Here is a 12,326-nt window from a genome sequence, read left to right on the forward strand (position 1 = left end):
GGTGGCGGCGGAGTTGTGGTAGAGGGAGGCCAACTGCAAGTCTGCTACTGCAACTGCCTTCCTTATCGGAGGGGAGAGGGGACAACGGAATTCGGAATCGGCATGGTGTTGATTGCTTCGCGCCGGGCGTCAGAGAACAAGGACAGGGTCCTCGGCAAGAGAAGGCACTGGACACTGCCATGTGGCCCTGCGAAGATATCCTGGGCCCGCATGCAAGCAATAGTGTGGTTCCCTCGGTCGCGTGGCGTGAAGGAACGGGTCAAAAGGTGCCCTGGTAACTCGTAAACCTGACTGCCTCTGAGTGGCCGCGTTCCTGCACTGCAGCTCGGTAAAAATGACGACGGAATGCCGCCGGTGCAGCGCAGTGCATCTTCATCTTGCCGCCGCAGACATGAGACATGGCAAAACCCTCGGTGCTGGTTGGTGCTAGGCGAATAGGCGATGCAGTCTGGCTCCTCGGCCGGCGGTGCCATGGGAACGCATTTCGTTGATCAGAGATCAGAGCGCCTCAGCACACGATGTATACGTACGCGACGGTTGATTTCTGGCTCCTCCTGACAAAGCCAACAACAAAAGATGACGAGGGGCAGAAAAAGAGATTGAGAGAGAAAGAACGGGGAAAAAGAAGCGAGGGAAAGCAAAGGCGCGCTAAAGATGGGGATAGTACATAGATAGAAAAGACAATTTTTTAAAAAAAAAAACAAAAAAACTACACAAAAGATAAAAGGAGACAAGTAGGACACTGAGCCGTGATGTGGCGAAAAGAAGAGGTTGAAGGCAAGCACAGCCGAGTGCAGAGTGCAGACTGCTGGGCAGGGCAGGCACCCGCTCTGCTCTGCTCTCTGCCGCGGCCCGCGGGTGGTGCCTGCTGCTGCTCAGTGTGGCTCGCTCAGACTCGCTACGGTCGCCATGGCAGTTGGCAAGCTCGCGTCCGCGTCTCCCCGGTCGCGCACTCATTGCCGCCCACCTCTTTTTCGGGCAAGCCTGAGGGCGGGGGCACCGGCGCGGCACGGGCGCTGCCGGCTCCGGACGGGAAAAAAGGGGGCGAATCATGGCCGGCCATCCGCCCGCCCGGGGGATGGAATCATGCTGTGTGTTCGACGTGAGGCGGCGCGTACTTGGCGTGCCATGATCCCTCGCGTGTTGCATGGATTGCCTTCCATGCAGACGAGACGATCCCTTGGGGTCGGGCCGGCCGCGCGCGGCGGTGGGCAAGTATCTTGTTTGGGCGGCGCCGGCGTGTTCGAGTTCGACGGGCGTGAGACGTGTTCGGCAACTGCGTGCGTCGGCGGCCGGGCGGAGGAGACCGCTGCCCGTATCTCCAAAGACCCGGCCGTCTAGGTCTAGCCGTACATGGTCTTGGCCGTGTCTCCAATATTTCGCCGGATCTGACAAGTGGGAAAAAAACGCTTGCATTTGCCATTTAGCTGTAAGCTTGCATGCAACAAGTGAAAGTAGTAACCTCTGAATGTTACGGACAATATCTGCCTCCTCCGGTTAAGCATTTATATATCTTGACCATCAATATTTTTAAAAAAAATTATATTCTCGATGGAATATATAATCAGTAGTTTGTAAACCTATAAGAATTTTTGAAAATGGATAGTAATGTTTGTCTTAGAACAAACACACGTAAAAAGGAACCGATAGAATTGGGCCAATGTTGCCGCCAACGGCCTCATATCTAGCCATATCTTAGCACCCATTTCACCTCAAAAACCTTTGAAATAGAATCTCCATTCCCTATCCTACCTCACAATATTCTTAGATCTAAAAATAGTAGTTGGGGATTCATTCCGACGAACATCTTTGACAGCAGGAGCAAGAGTGATTGCCATCACTACCACCCTAACTCATAACTAGAACCTACAAAATGGATTCTTCATTTCCACCTCTACTTCTTAATATTCTTAGATATGAAGATAATGGTTGAGGATTCAATTCTAGTGAACCTCAGGCGGTGCTCGGTGCGACAGAGTGTCAAAAAAAAAATCACCACCCATGATAGGTGTGATAGGGAGATCCCATGGCCCAAGTACCTTTTACATGGATGCCTCCATTTTTCATACTGCGAATAGATTGGGAGTTTGTATATAGAGCTATTGGAAGAGGTTTTTTTATCTTGCCCTAAAAAATTAAGATTAGTAGTGACTTCACCAAACTGCTGGAGATGCCCTATGTGTGGTTGCTTTGCCCTATGCAAGAGAGAAGAAAAAAGGAGTGATTGTTGAGAATGAAAGAAAGGGACGATTTATAGCACGGGTCAGGGCACTTCATTAGGCCATGGATAGAGAGACTGATAGAGTGGCATGGAAGGCATAACTTTTTTGAATGGTAGTATTAAGGGAATTTCAATTTTTTATTATTCAAGAAACTATATTTTTTTAATGGCACATAAGGAATTGGTTTGAGCTCAACGATAGGTGGCCAACTTTCTAGAAAGGGTGATGTGAATATACTAGGTAAAACAGGAGTGCTATATCTCATTGCAATTTATATCTTTTTCATTCCTTTTTTATATATGTCTTCATCTGAGTTTTTTTATATAAAAGGTAATAAAATTTATTTTTTTCATGCATTATAAGTTAATCTCCAGACTCTTGTCAGCCACAAATATGTAACACACCAACAAATCCCCATCCGTTGGGTGGCAAGTCATGTTTGGATCCATGAAGCTAACAATTAGTTACTAATAATTAGCTCTTTAATCTAAATAGGATGAACTAATAGTCTAACTAATTATTAGCTAATATCCTACTAACATATCTCTTAGGCCAAACTAACTACAGTAGCTAATAGTTACCTGACTAATATTATATATGAGCTATTAGCTTATAGATATGACCTAACGTGGTGGACCTCATCTTCTTATCTCTTTTTGATCGGGCTACCTCACATTGTTTTGCGATAGTTTTACAAATGTCCATCTATTTTAATTTAATTATCTAAAACTTCTAATATATTTGATTTGATTTCGATAATATAGTCTAAAAAATCTATTTGCCTCTCTGTGCAAAAGAGCTTGAAGTGGCCCGAGCGAGGTTGCGCGATTCGTTCATTCAGGTTTGTTCTACTTTTAAGTGGGCCGGCCTGCTAAACACTCTGCCCGTCGCTACAGCCTAGTGCTGGCCAACTAAGGGCCCACCTGAAAAACCCTTGCGCCGCTGAGCTGAGTCCCCCTTCCTTTCTCCCGTCGCCGCCGGGGCAGCGCCGCCGCCTCCGCCTCCGCCTTCAGTTTAGCCTCCAAGCAGGGGCGACGCGCGGGGTATTCGGTCCGTCTTCGAGGGGAGAGAGTCACTTGCACCGGGGGAGCGGAGATGAAGCCGGTCGTGGGGATCGTGGTGTCGAACAAGATGCAGAAGTCGGTGGTGGTTGCGGTCGACCGCCTCTTCCACAACAAGATGTACAACCGCTACGTCAAGCGCACCTCCAAGTTCATGGCGCACGACGAGGACGACTCCTGCAACATTGGCGACCGGGTCGGTAATTCTTGCTTCATCGTTTCGTCTCCACCTCTTCCTCCGTTCTGATGCTGTAACTGGCTGTGAAAATTGGCGATGCTTTACTTCTGTAAGACTGGTGTCAATTGTTATTAGATCCTCCTACTTGGGAGCTATTAGGAGCTACTGGGCGGCTGGGGTTTTTGGATAGTGAACTATTTTTTTTAGAGTTCCATAGGGACATCCCTGGTCCGTTAGCATTGCATTTAGGAATCAGACCAAGTGTTAAAGAGCGTTTACAGACCTGCTAGCACTAATTTCAGGCACCCACGTATAAGTTTAAGCAGATTTTACAGACAACGGTACAAGCAAATACTGAAAAAGACACCGCTGAAGCCATTTCCGGCTTCTTGCACCTCGATTTCAGAATGATGGTGGCTGCAGATCAGCGATCCACTTCATGTCGATCTCCTTCTGTCCATGAATTAGGCACTAGTAAGACAAACCCTCTCCAGCCTTGTCGCCAACCTCTCGATCCTTGATAGTGAGCTCTGGCCTTGTAGTTCAACTAATTTGTCACGCAAAAGTTACATTTTCACACCCCTTTGCAAATCTATGGATAAATACATCATAAGGTGGAAATGGAAACAAATTTAACGTTCCTGATGGTGTTCTGTTTCGGATGGCTGAATAGTGGCATTTCAGTTGTTAGGTACCCTTAGGCCTAGATTGGTTGGAAACCACATGGTATCATATCTAGGTTGGTGTTAAAAGAGCTGAATTAGGTCCACTTAGGCCTTGTTTAGTTCACCCTGAAAACCAAAAAGTTTTCAAGATTCTCCGTCACATCGAATCTTATGGCACATGCATGAAACATTAAATATAGACGAAAACAAAAACTAATTACACAGTTTAGCTGTAAATCACGAAACGAATCTTTTGATCCTAGTTAGTCCATGATTGGATAATATTTGTCACAAACAAACGAAAGTGCTACAGTACTGAAAACTTTTCACTTTTCGGAACTAAACAAGGCCTTAGATGTTAGATGCATGTGGTTGCTATTTTTACTGTGTGTCAGTGTTCAGTGATCTCTGTACTGCAGGCTTGACGTTTTGAATGAGGTCTGACAGGAGACATCAACTCTATGGTCACTGGGGATGACACCTGATTTTGTAGGTTTAATTAGTGTTCTCATAAGTGCTAGACATACAACGACTGGTGCCTAATCACTGCTTAGGTTGGCAGTGGGCTACATGGTGGTTTGGTTCTAGGCTGGTGGCACCGGGGATGACACCTGGTTTTGTAGGTTTAATTAGTGATCTCATAAGTGCTAGACATACACCGACTGGTGCCTAATCACTGCTTAGGTGGGCTACATGGTGGTTTGGTGCTGGGCTGGTTGCACACCCGCTGAGCGAGCCATCCAAGGTAGAGGTCATCCCCTCAAGCTGGCTCTTACTGCAGAAAGGAAAACCTAATATAAACAATACGGCCAAGCAGAAAGCGTACAGCGCTGGTGGATATTGAGTTCACGGCTTATTTTCGACCCTCAAACTTGGATGTGTGAAACAATTTCCATGTTTTTCATTGACTGTTCCGAATGTCTGACAATTTTATGTGAGTAATGCTGTAAGTGTTAATACCTGATCTGTACTTTTAATTTCCTCATTGCAAATGCTTTAATATTACTAATATTTTTTTTAACCTTTTATTCTCTACATTTACTATTCTTACTTGGTTTTATGTCTATCTTACAACTTTCTTGTGATTAAATGCTTTGTCGTTATTGTTGTTCAACTTTCTTTAATAATGAGAAGTATTAGTGTCATAACAATCAGTTCAAATGCCTTTTGATTTATGCACTATCTGCAAACCAAATTGACCTTAAAGCTTCTGGGTAACTGACACTCCTGTCTGATGATTATTCTCAGTGGATGTTTGGTTAAGAAATTTTTAATCGTTTTACCATGTTTGCCATGAAACTAATGATCTCCATGCACTAGCACAGAAGCTGCGAAACATAAATATTGGTCATTGAGAACGTGGATATCCAGATTTTTACAAAAAAAATTGGTTAATTCTCATTTTTGTTGAAACTCAAAATCCTGGTTTTGTGGAAACCAGAGTTTTATGTATATGCATGTTGGTTGGAGTTTCCAAACAAAGCTTTTGTGGTTGTTAGGCTAAATCCAGTTTTAGAAATCCGGTTTTCACTAAAATGACTGCTATTCTATGCATTATGAGGATTGGGAATTTTTAGAAGGAAATTATTTTGCTCCTTGTTCATTAATATGTCAATGAGATTAACTATTTGCATTGCATCTACGACTTCTAGTCTCTTTATCTGCTTATTGGGGACTCCTTTGTACTATGGCATCTCCTTTGTACTATTCACAATAAATTAGTTTTCCTCCCAAAGAACCCTTTTATGATGGCTGGATAATACTCTTTCAGGTTAGGCTGGATCCTTCTAGGCCCTTGAGCAGACATAAGCACTGGGTTGTTGCTGAAATTCTTCGCAGAGCTAAGGTGTATGTTCCACCAGCTGCAACAGCGCCCAGTGAACATGATAGCAAATCTCAACAAGCTGGTGTTGCTACCAAATGAGAAATCCATCTGAAGTTACTCAGAGCATGATGCAGTTATGGCTTGTTTTTTTTTTTCTTCTTCTGTATGTTTGTTTCCAATGTGGATGCCATGTTTAGCCATGGAAGAAAAAATAGCACGCAGTCACCATGTTTGCTTAATTTAGTTTGTTCTTCTGTGGTGACCTTCGTTGAATGGTAGCCATTGAGGATAGTTACCAGATTCAACAAGACCAATGGATTCATATTGTATTGGTTCACTTTAGATACCCACCATTGCATTTGCATGTATGGTTGGCAGTTGTCTTTGTAATTCCCCTCTGACACTGAAATGAGCAGGCGGAAAGCACAGAAGAGTACAATGCAAAATACATGTCAAATTGACTGTTTGACTCGTTATTGTAAAATAATGGAACTTTCAGGGTTCCATACTTATATCTGATCGAATTTACCACTGCTGATAATAAGCTATGCAAACTGGTTGTCTTTGCCGTGCTCATATTCGTACTGTCAGGTCGGTGAACAGTTTTCTGTGTCGTTAGCTGCATACTCGTGTAGATTCATGGAGATTCTGAACACAGCATAATGAACACATCCCATGTAAAAATTACATAAACATTAAGTGTACATGCCGAATTATGCATTAATATAAATGTTTACATCAATAGGTTCTTATACACTGTAATAATCACCTTATTCATCGTCCTTCGCATCTCCATTTATTTTAGTACAAGTACACACATACACACATAATGGATTACTCACGGACACAAATAATGGTAAACGCTAGCGCAAACACACAACTACAGAACAACTAGCATGAGCAGTTGAGCACCGCGTCCTCCAGCTCCAAGGTCGATTCACGGCTCACTTGCCGTGCCCACTGCCAGCGTAGGAGCCGGCTCGAGACCCAGCATACGAGCCAGCGCCAGAGCCACCACCATACGGGCCAGCGCCAGACCCAGCGTAGGATCCAGCCTCAGAGCCAGCGTACGAGCCAGCACCAGAGCCCCCCCAGTGAGGGCCAGCGCCGGACCCTGCGTACGAGCCGGCGTCGGAGCCCGCGTAGGAACCAGATCCTCCGCCGTTAGAGCCAGCGTAGGAGCCGGCGTTGGAGCCCGCGTACGAGCCCGCGCCTCCGCCGTTAGAGCCAGCGTAGGAGCCGGCGTTGGAGCCCGCGTACGAACCCGAGCCTCCGCCGTTCGAGCCAGCGTAGGAGCCGGCGTTGGAGCCCGCGTACGAACCTGAGCCTCCACCGTTCGAGCCGGCGTACGAGCCCGCGTGAGAGCCAGCGTACGACCCTGCGCCGCCGCCGGACCCCGCGTTCGAGCCTGAGTTTGAGCCGGACCAGGATCCCGATCCCGAGCCAGAGCCTGACCCTGAGCCGGAGCCGGAGTAAGACCCAGATCCTGACCCGGAGCCAGAGCCGCCGCCGCCGCCACCACCAATGCCGATGCCGATCCCTGTGCCGATGCCCAGGCCGCCGCCAACGCCAACCCCTAGGCCACCGCCGCCGCCGCCGCCGAGGTTGACGCCCAGGTCCTTCCGCCGCGCGATGTCGCGGCTCTCAGCTGCGAGAAAGAACGCGGCCACCACCGCCGCGCCGAGGACGACGACGGCCGCCTTGTTCGTGTACGCCATTGTTGTCGTTTCGTGCTAGCACTGCACTGCACGCTGCGAGATCAAATTGAACGACGGAGGAGAGACGAGTCAAGTACACGCTTTGGGTGTGCAGTCGTGCATGCAATGCAACTCTGAGCGATGGATGTGGCGGGGGGTTGCTACGGGCCGGTATTTATAGGGACGCAGGAGCGCGACACGACTACGCGCGGTGGCGGTGGTGGTGCGGGTAGGTAGTGCGTGGGTTTGGAATGGTGGCGGCGTGGCGCGAGCTCGTGGCGCTGGCCGGCCGACGCCTCTTTCTCATCTCAGCCGCTGGTGCTAGTGGAGCTCCGATGAGGTCTCTCTCTGTGCCAGTAAACCCATCGCCTTTGGAGATTTGATTCATGGGAACCTTCGAGAAAGCCAACCAAACTAGCTCGTGCCAAAATAAAGGACTATAGGAGTACTATGTCCGTGCAGGGTCTGCATGATCACTGATCAGGATATCTGGCTTTAGCTCATTAGTCGCTGGGTGCGGGCTTGATTGATTCACTGGATACTGCAAGACTGCTGGCAGCAATTGGGCTCGTGCTAGTGCTCGTCATTTTCATGAGTCAACCTCGGATTGGAGTTGGCACTTGGCAGGAGCAGTGCCTTAAGTCGTGCGCATTTGATCTTTCCATATGGATAGAACCGAAGAAATGAGCACGCTTGGCTGGACTCCAGCTTGTTTGGTGATGGCGCCATACACGTATTGTGATGAACATAAGCTTGGTTATAACGAAGACTGCCAGAACAAAGTGGGATGTAGATCGTTTTAACCAGAAATTTATTTTTCTTCTTTAATCATAGGATTTTTTAAAAAAGGTCTGCAGCTCCATTTTCTGACGATGTTGTGTTCAAGGATATTCCCACGTGCACAATTAATTGATTTTTTTATGTTTCGTTTTTATCCAATCTTTTATGTTGTTTTTTAAGGGAAATCTTTTATGTTGTTGAGAACTCGAACATTTTTCTTTCATACATGTCCTATTTTTCATCCAAGCATGTTCTCACAAAGGCAATTACCATATGTTTTCTACGTTATGTAACATTTCAACATTTTTTTCTCTATTTTTAGTTGGTTTTTGCTAATTTTTTTCTTCATTTTTTACTCTCTAAATGCCCTGGCTTTCTTTATTCTTACATTAAAGTTTACATTAACTTGATATACTAGTTCCTAGTCTTGTTTGTTTATATATTTTTACTTCATCTTTTGTTTTCTTACAGTACACATTCTGATTTGATAAATGTGCAATTCCATAGTTAGTTTTCACTAGCAATCACTCGATTTTTTTCGATTCCCTTTTAATAGAAAATTTATTTGGAGAAACTAACAATCTATTACTATAAGATAAAACCAATAGTCAAGTATACTTTTGAAATCGTTTTTCAAATGTTAATATGCTCTGAAAAAAAAAAACCCAAGGCCAAGGGAGTGGAAATATGACATTAGTGAACGTGAGCGTCTTCTTATTCTTTTGGTTGTTGGTGCACTAGTTCGAGCTGGTTGTCTGCATCTTTGTAATGTGCGCTTCAGTTGACAAATAAATATCCCTGATTCGTCCACTTGTATCTGTATTTTGATTAATGAGCAAGTCCTCTGTGTGCTTTCTCTTAATTAATAAGATGAAAAAGGCCATATTTGATGTTTGCGGTTCATATTCATGCTTGATTCATCGTCCAAGATGAAGGCTAACTGCTAAATTTTGAGATTTTCCTTTAATTAATTAATAGCAGATGGTCCTCTGTTCTTCGTCCTCTTCGGTATCTACTCAGGTATGCAACATCTCCCTAACTTGCTTTTCCACTTCATCTTTAATTGCAGGAGAAAAACGGTATGGCCGAGAGTAGACTGGAGCGGCACCGGGTATCAACGGAATAGAATGGTCACAATTCCGAGAAGGAGGTAACGGAGTTGGCTGCTCAAACATTTTAGCATAATGTTGTACCAACTGCTGAATCTCTGGAGGCCAGGTAGATTGATCGTCCATTGGGGATGTATCAGAGGCCGACATGTGTAAAACTGCACCAGACGGTAAATCAGACAAGATGCCTACAAGCTGAACTGAGTTTCCTTTATGAGTAAACTGAATCCACTTTTGCCCCCAATGGACCTCCATGGGACTGTTGTCCTCTAACCAGTCCAAGCCAAGTATCATATCATACGCAGACAATGGAAGAACCTTCAGATTGGAGATAAACTGGCAACTCTGTATTGACCGGGAAGCATCAGGAATATGGGTGGAGCATGTGAGGATTTGACCATTGGCAACTTGAACTTGCAATGGACAAGAGAGTTTCTGGACTGACGAAAAACGAGCGGCCAACTCTGTGCTGATGAAAGTATGGGAACTACCAGAATCCAACAATATGCGAATCTGATGATCACCCAACTGACCCCAAAAACACATCGTGCGAGGAGCAGTGACACCCGACACAGCAGCAACTGACACAGAGAGGAATACCTGATCAGTGATCTGTTCTTCCGGTGGATCCTCTGGCTCATGGACGTCGTCGAGTTGAAAAACATCTAGAAGTTCTTGCACCACATGCAGTTGTACAGTAGGAGGGCATTGGTGGTCGCGGGACCATTTACCGCCGCAACGCATACACAGTCCTTGAGCATGCCGGGTGGCACGCAAAGCAGACCACCGGTCTTCAGGAGATGGACCGCGCGCACCTTCCACGGCTGGCCTGAGCTCCGAGGTTGGCAATGCCAGACGAGGAGGAGGCGGAGGCAGCGGGAGAGCCTTTGGTGCAAACGGCCGAGCGGTCATCGGGGTGTCCCAACGCCGGCCATCCCTCTTCTTCATGGGGTCGGCGACCTCCTCCTGCAATTTAGCGAGAAGGCAAGCAGTATCCAGATCTTTGGGACGGTGCATCGAAACAACAGCACGAATGGGATCCTTAAGGCCATCAACAAAACGCATAGCATAATAGAGTGGCTCCCTAGTGCCCCCGTAAGCATTAAGCTGATCAACCAGAGCAGTGTATTGGTTAATGTAGTCCTGGAGTGGGCCAGTTTGGCGGAGTTGGAAAAAATGTCTAAGCAACAATTCGTGTTGTTCCTGCCCAAAACGCTCCAGAATTAGGGATGAAAAGGTATGCCATGAACAGGTTTGCAACTGATGCTCTACAGATGATGACCAACGAGCAGCATCTCCGGTAAAATGCATTTTGGCTACCCGAACCCACATATGAGTTTCAGTTCCATATAGCTCAAAGTAATCCTGACACTGACTAAGCCAATACTTAGGATGAGAGCCATCAAATTTGGGAAAATCGAACTTAGGCAACTTAGGACCGTAATACCCAGTGTTACCCACACCTAAGTGACTGCTGTGAAAGCCTGGCTCTACTGCAGGTTGCAGAACTGAAACAGGGGATGAAGGAGGGGGAAAACAGGCATACCCTTGACCGGGGAATGAACCAGGGTAGAAACTACCCCGAATCCACTCTCCCGGTGATGGTTGTCGACGCGGTGCCCGTTGGGCGATGTTGCTGGAGCGCCGTGATGCGGACGCTCGACAGCAGATGGAACGGCGTCCGGCGCGGCTGCGAAGACGCCAGGAGAGGTAGCCGGCTGCTCCAGGACGGCACGTTCCCAGTGGCGCGAGATCTTAGAGACCTCGAGCTTGGTCTTGGACACTTGAAGCCGGATGTCGTCCACAGCGCCATCGATCGATGGACGCCACTCCTCGATGGAGGCGGTGGCGCGCTCCAACGACTCCATGCGGGACGCCTGCGACTTCTCCAGATCCGCGATCTGGCGGGCGAGGCGGGCATCCTGATCCGCGAACCGCGAATCCCACTTCGCATCTTGTTCGTTGAATCGCTTGGTGAGTTCATCCAGGATGAGGCGAGTCTCCGGATTCATCACACCGAGACGTCGTTGACGGCGAGTAAAGTGACTGTGGGCTAGAGGTGGGGGAGGATCCAGATCGAGAGCACCCACAAGTCGATTCAAAGCGGGGATTGGAATTACAGCGTTCCAAATCGCTACCAGCAGCTCACTGCTAGCGATCGAGCCAACCAGATCCATTGCCAAATCAACCGATGGAGTATGTGCGCACGAACAGAATCGACCCAAAATCGGTGTCTCTGATACCAATTGTTAGCAGTAGGCAAAGGAGGGAGAAATTGGGGAGGGAATTGGACGAAAAGCACAGCAGGAGATCGAGGAAGAACACGATAGGAAGAGTGCTTAGCAAGTATGAGAGTTTGGTTTACAATTTTCTAATATCCCCTACCAACTCGCTGTCTTGCCTCATATAGCCAGTACATGGGCTGCTGCCCCGCCGTGCACACAGGCACGCTCACATCCACTCGCTACCCGCTACGCGCATATTGGGCCTCCGAATGCGAGAGCCTGCTCTTGGCCCATGAAGCACTTCACTAGTATCGGGACGGATGCTGACACACACCTCACAACTATGTCAAGTGTTATAAGTAGGAAAAAAAAACTCATTCAGTTTAACATCTCACAGAAATATATGCTCAGTTATTCATTTACATAAATATATGTTACACAGAAGTATATGGGCATGGTTGCTCTGGCACCTTATTCAATTCTCATACACATCTACGACTCATTACACGATGACACACATGACATACAGTAGCAAAGCTAACTTGTCAACACCATATATAGTGC

General features: G+C 46.9%; 2 protein-coding genes across 2 annotated transcripts; one reads left to right on the forward strand and one right to left on the reverse strand.

Moving 5' to 3' along the window:
- LOC8080615 (30S ribosomal protein S17) lies at positions 3,118-6,467 on the forward strand. Its single transcript, XM_002444386.2, has 2 exons — positions 3,118-3,479; positions 5,898-6,467. The coding sequence occupies exons 1-2, from the start codon at positions 3,318-3,320 to the stop codon at positions 6,048-6,050; spliced, it is 315 nt and encodes a 104-aa protein (XP_002444431.1). The 5' UTR covers positions 3,118-3,317; the 3' UTR covers positions 6,051-6,467.
- Positions 6,896-7,669, reverse strand: LOC8077859 (glycine-rich cell wall structural protein 2). The gene has a single exon (XM_002445529.2). The coding sequence runs from the start codon at positions 7,667-7,669 to the stop codon at positions 6,896-6,898; it is 774 nt and encodes a 257-aa protein (XP_002445574.1).

This window comes from Sorghum bicolor, chromosome 7, assembly GCF_000003195.3.
Source record: "Sorghum bicolor cultivar BTx623 chromosome 7, Sorghum_bicolor_NCBIv3, whole genome shotgun sequence".
Classification (NCBI taxonomy): domain Eukaryota; kingdom Viridiplantae; phylum Streptophyta; class Magnoliopsida; order Poales; family Poaceae; genus Sorghum; species Sorghum bicolor.

Excerpts from the sequence above, each read along its gene's own strand:
- LOC8080615 (XM_002444386.2), top strand. The coding sequence starts at position 3,318 with ATGAAGCCGGTCGTGGGGATCGTGGTGTCGAACAAGATGCAGAAGTCG. Across the intron at positions 3,480-5,897 it reads CCTGCAACATTGGCGACCGG|GTTAGGCTGGATCCTTCTAG; the intron begins GTCGGTAATTCT and ends ATACTCTTTCAG.
- LOC8077859 (XM_002445529.2), bottom strand. The coding sequence starts at position 7,669 with ATGGCGTACACGAACAAGGCGGCCGTCGTCGTCCTCGGCGCGGCGGTG.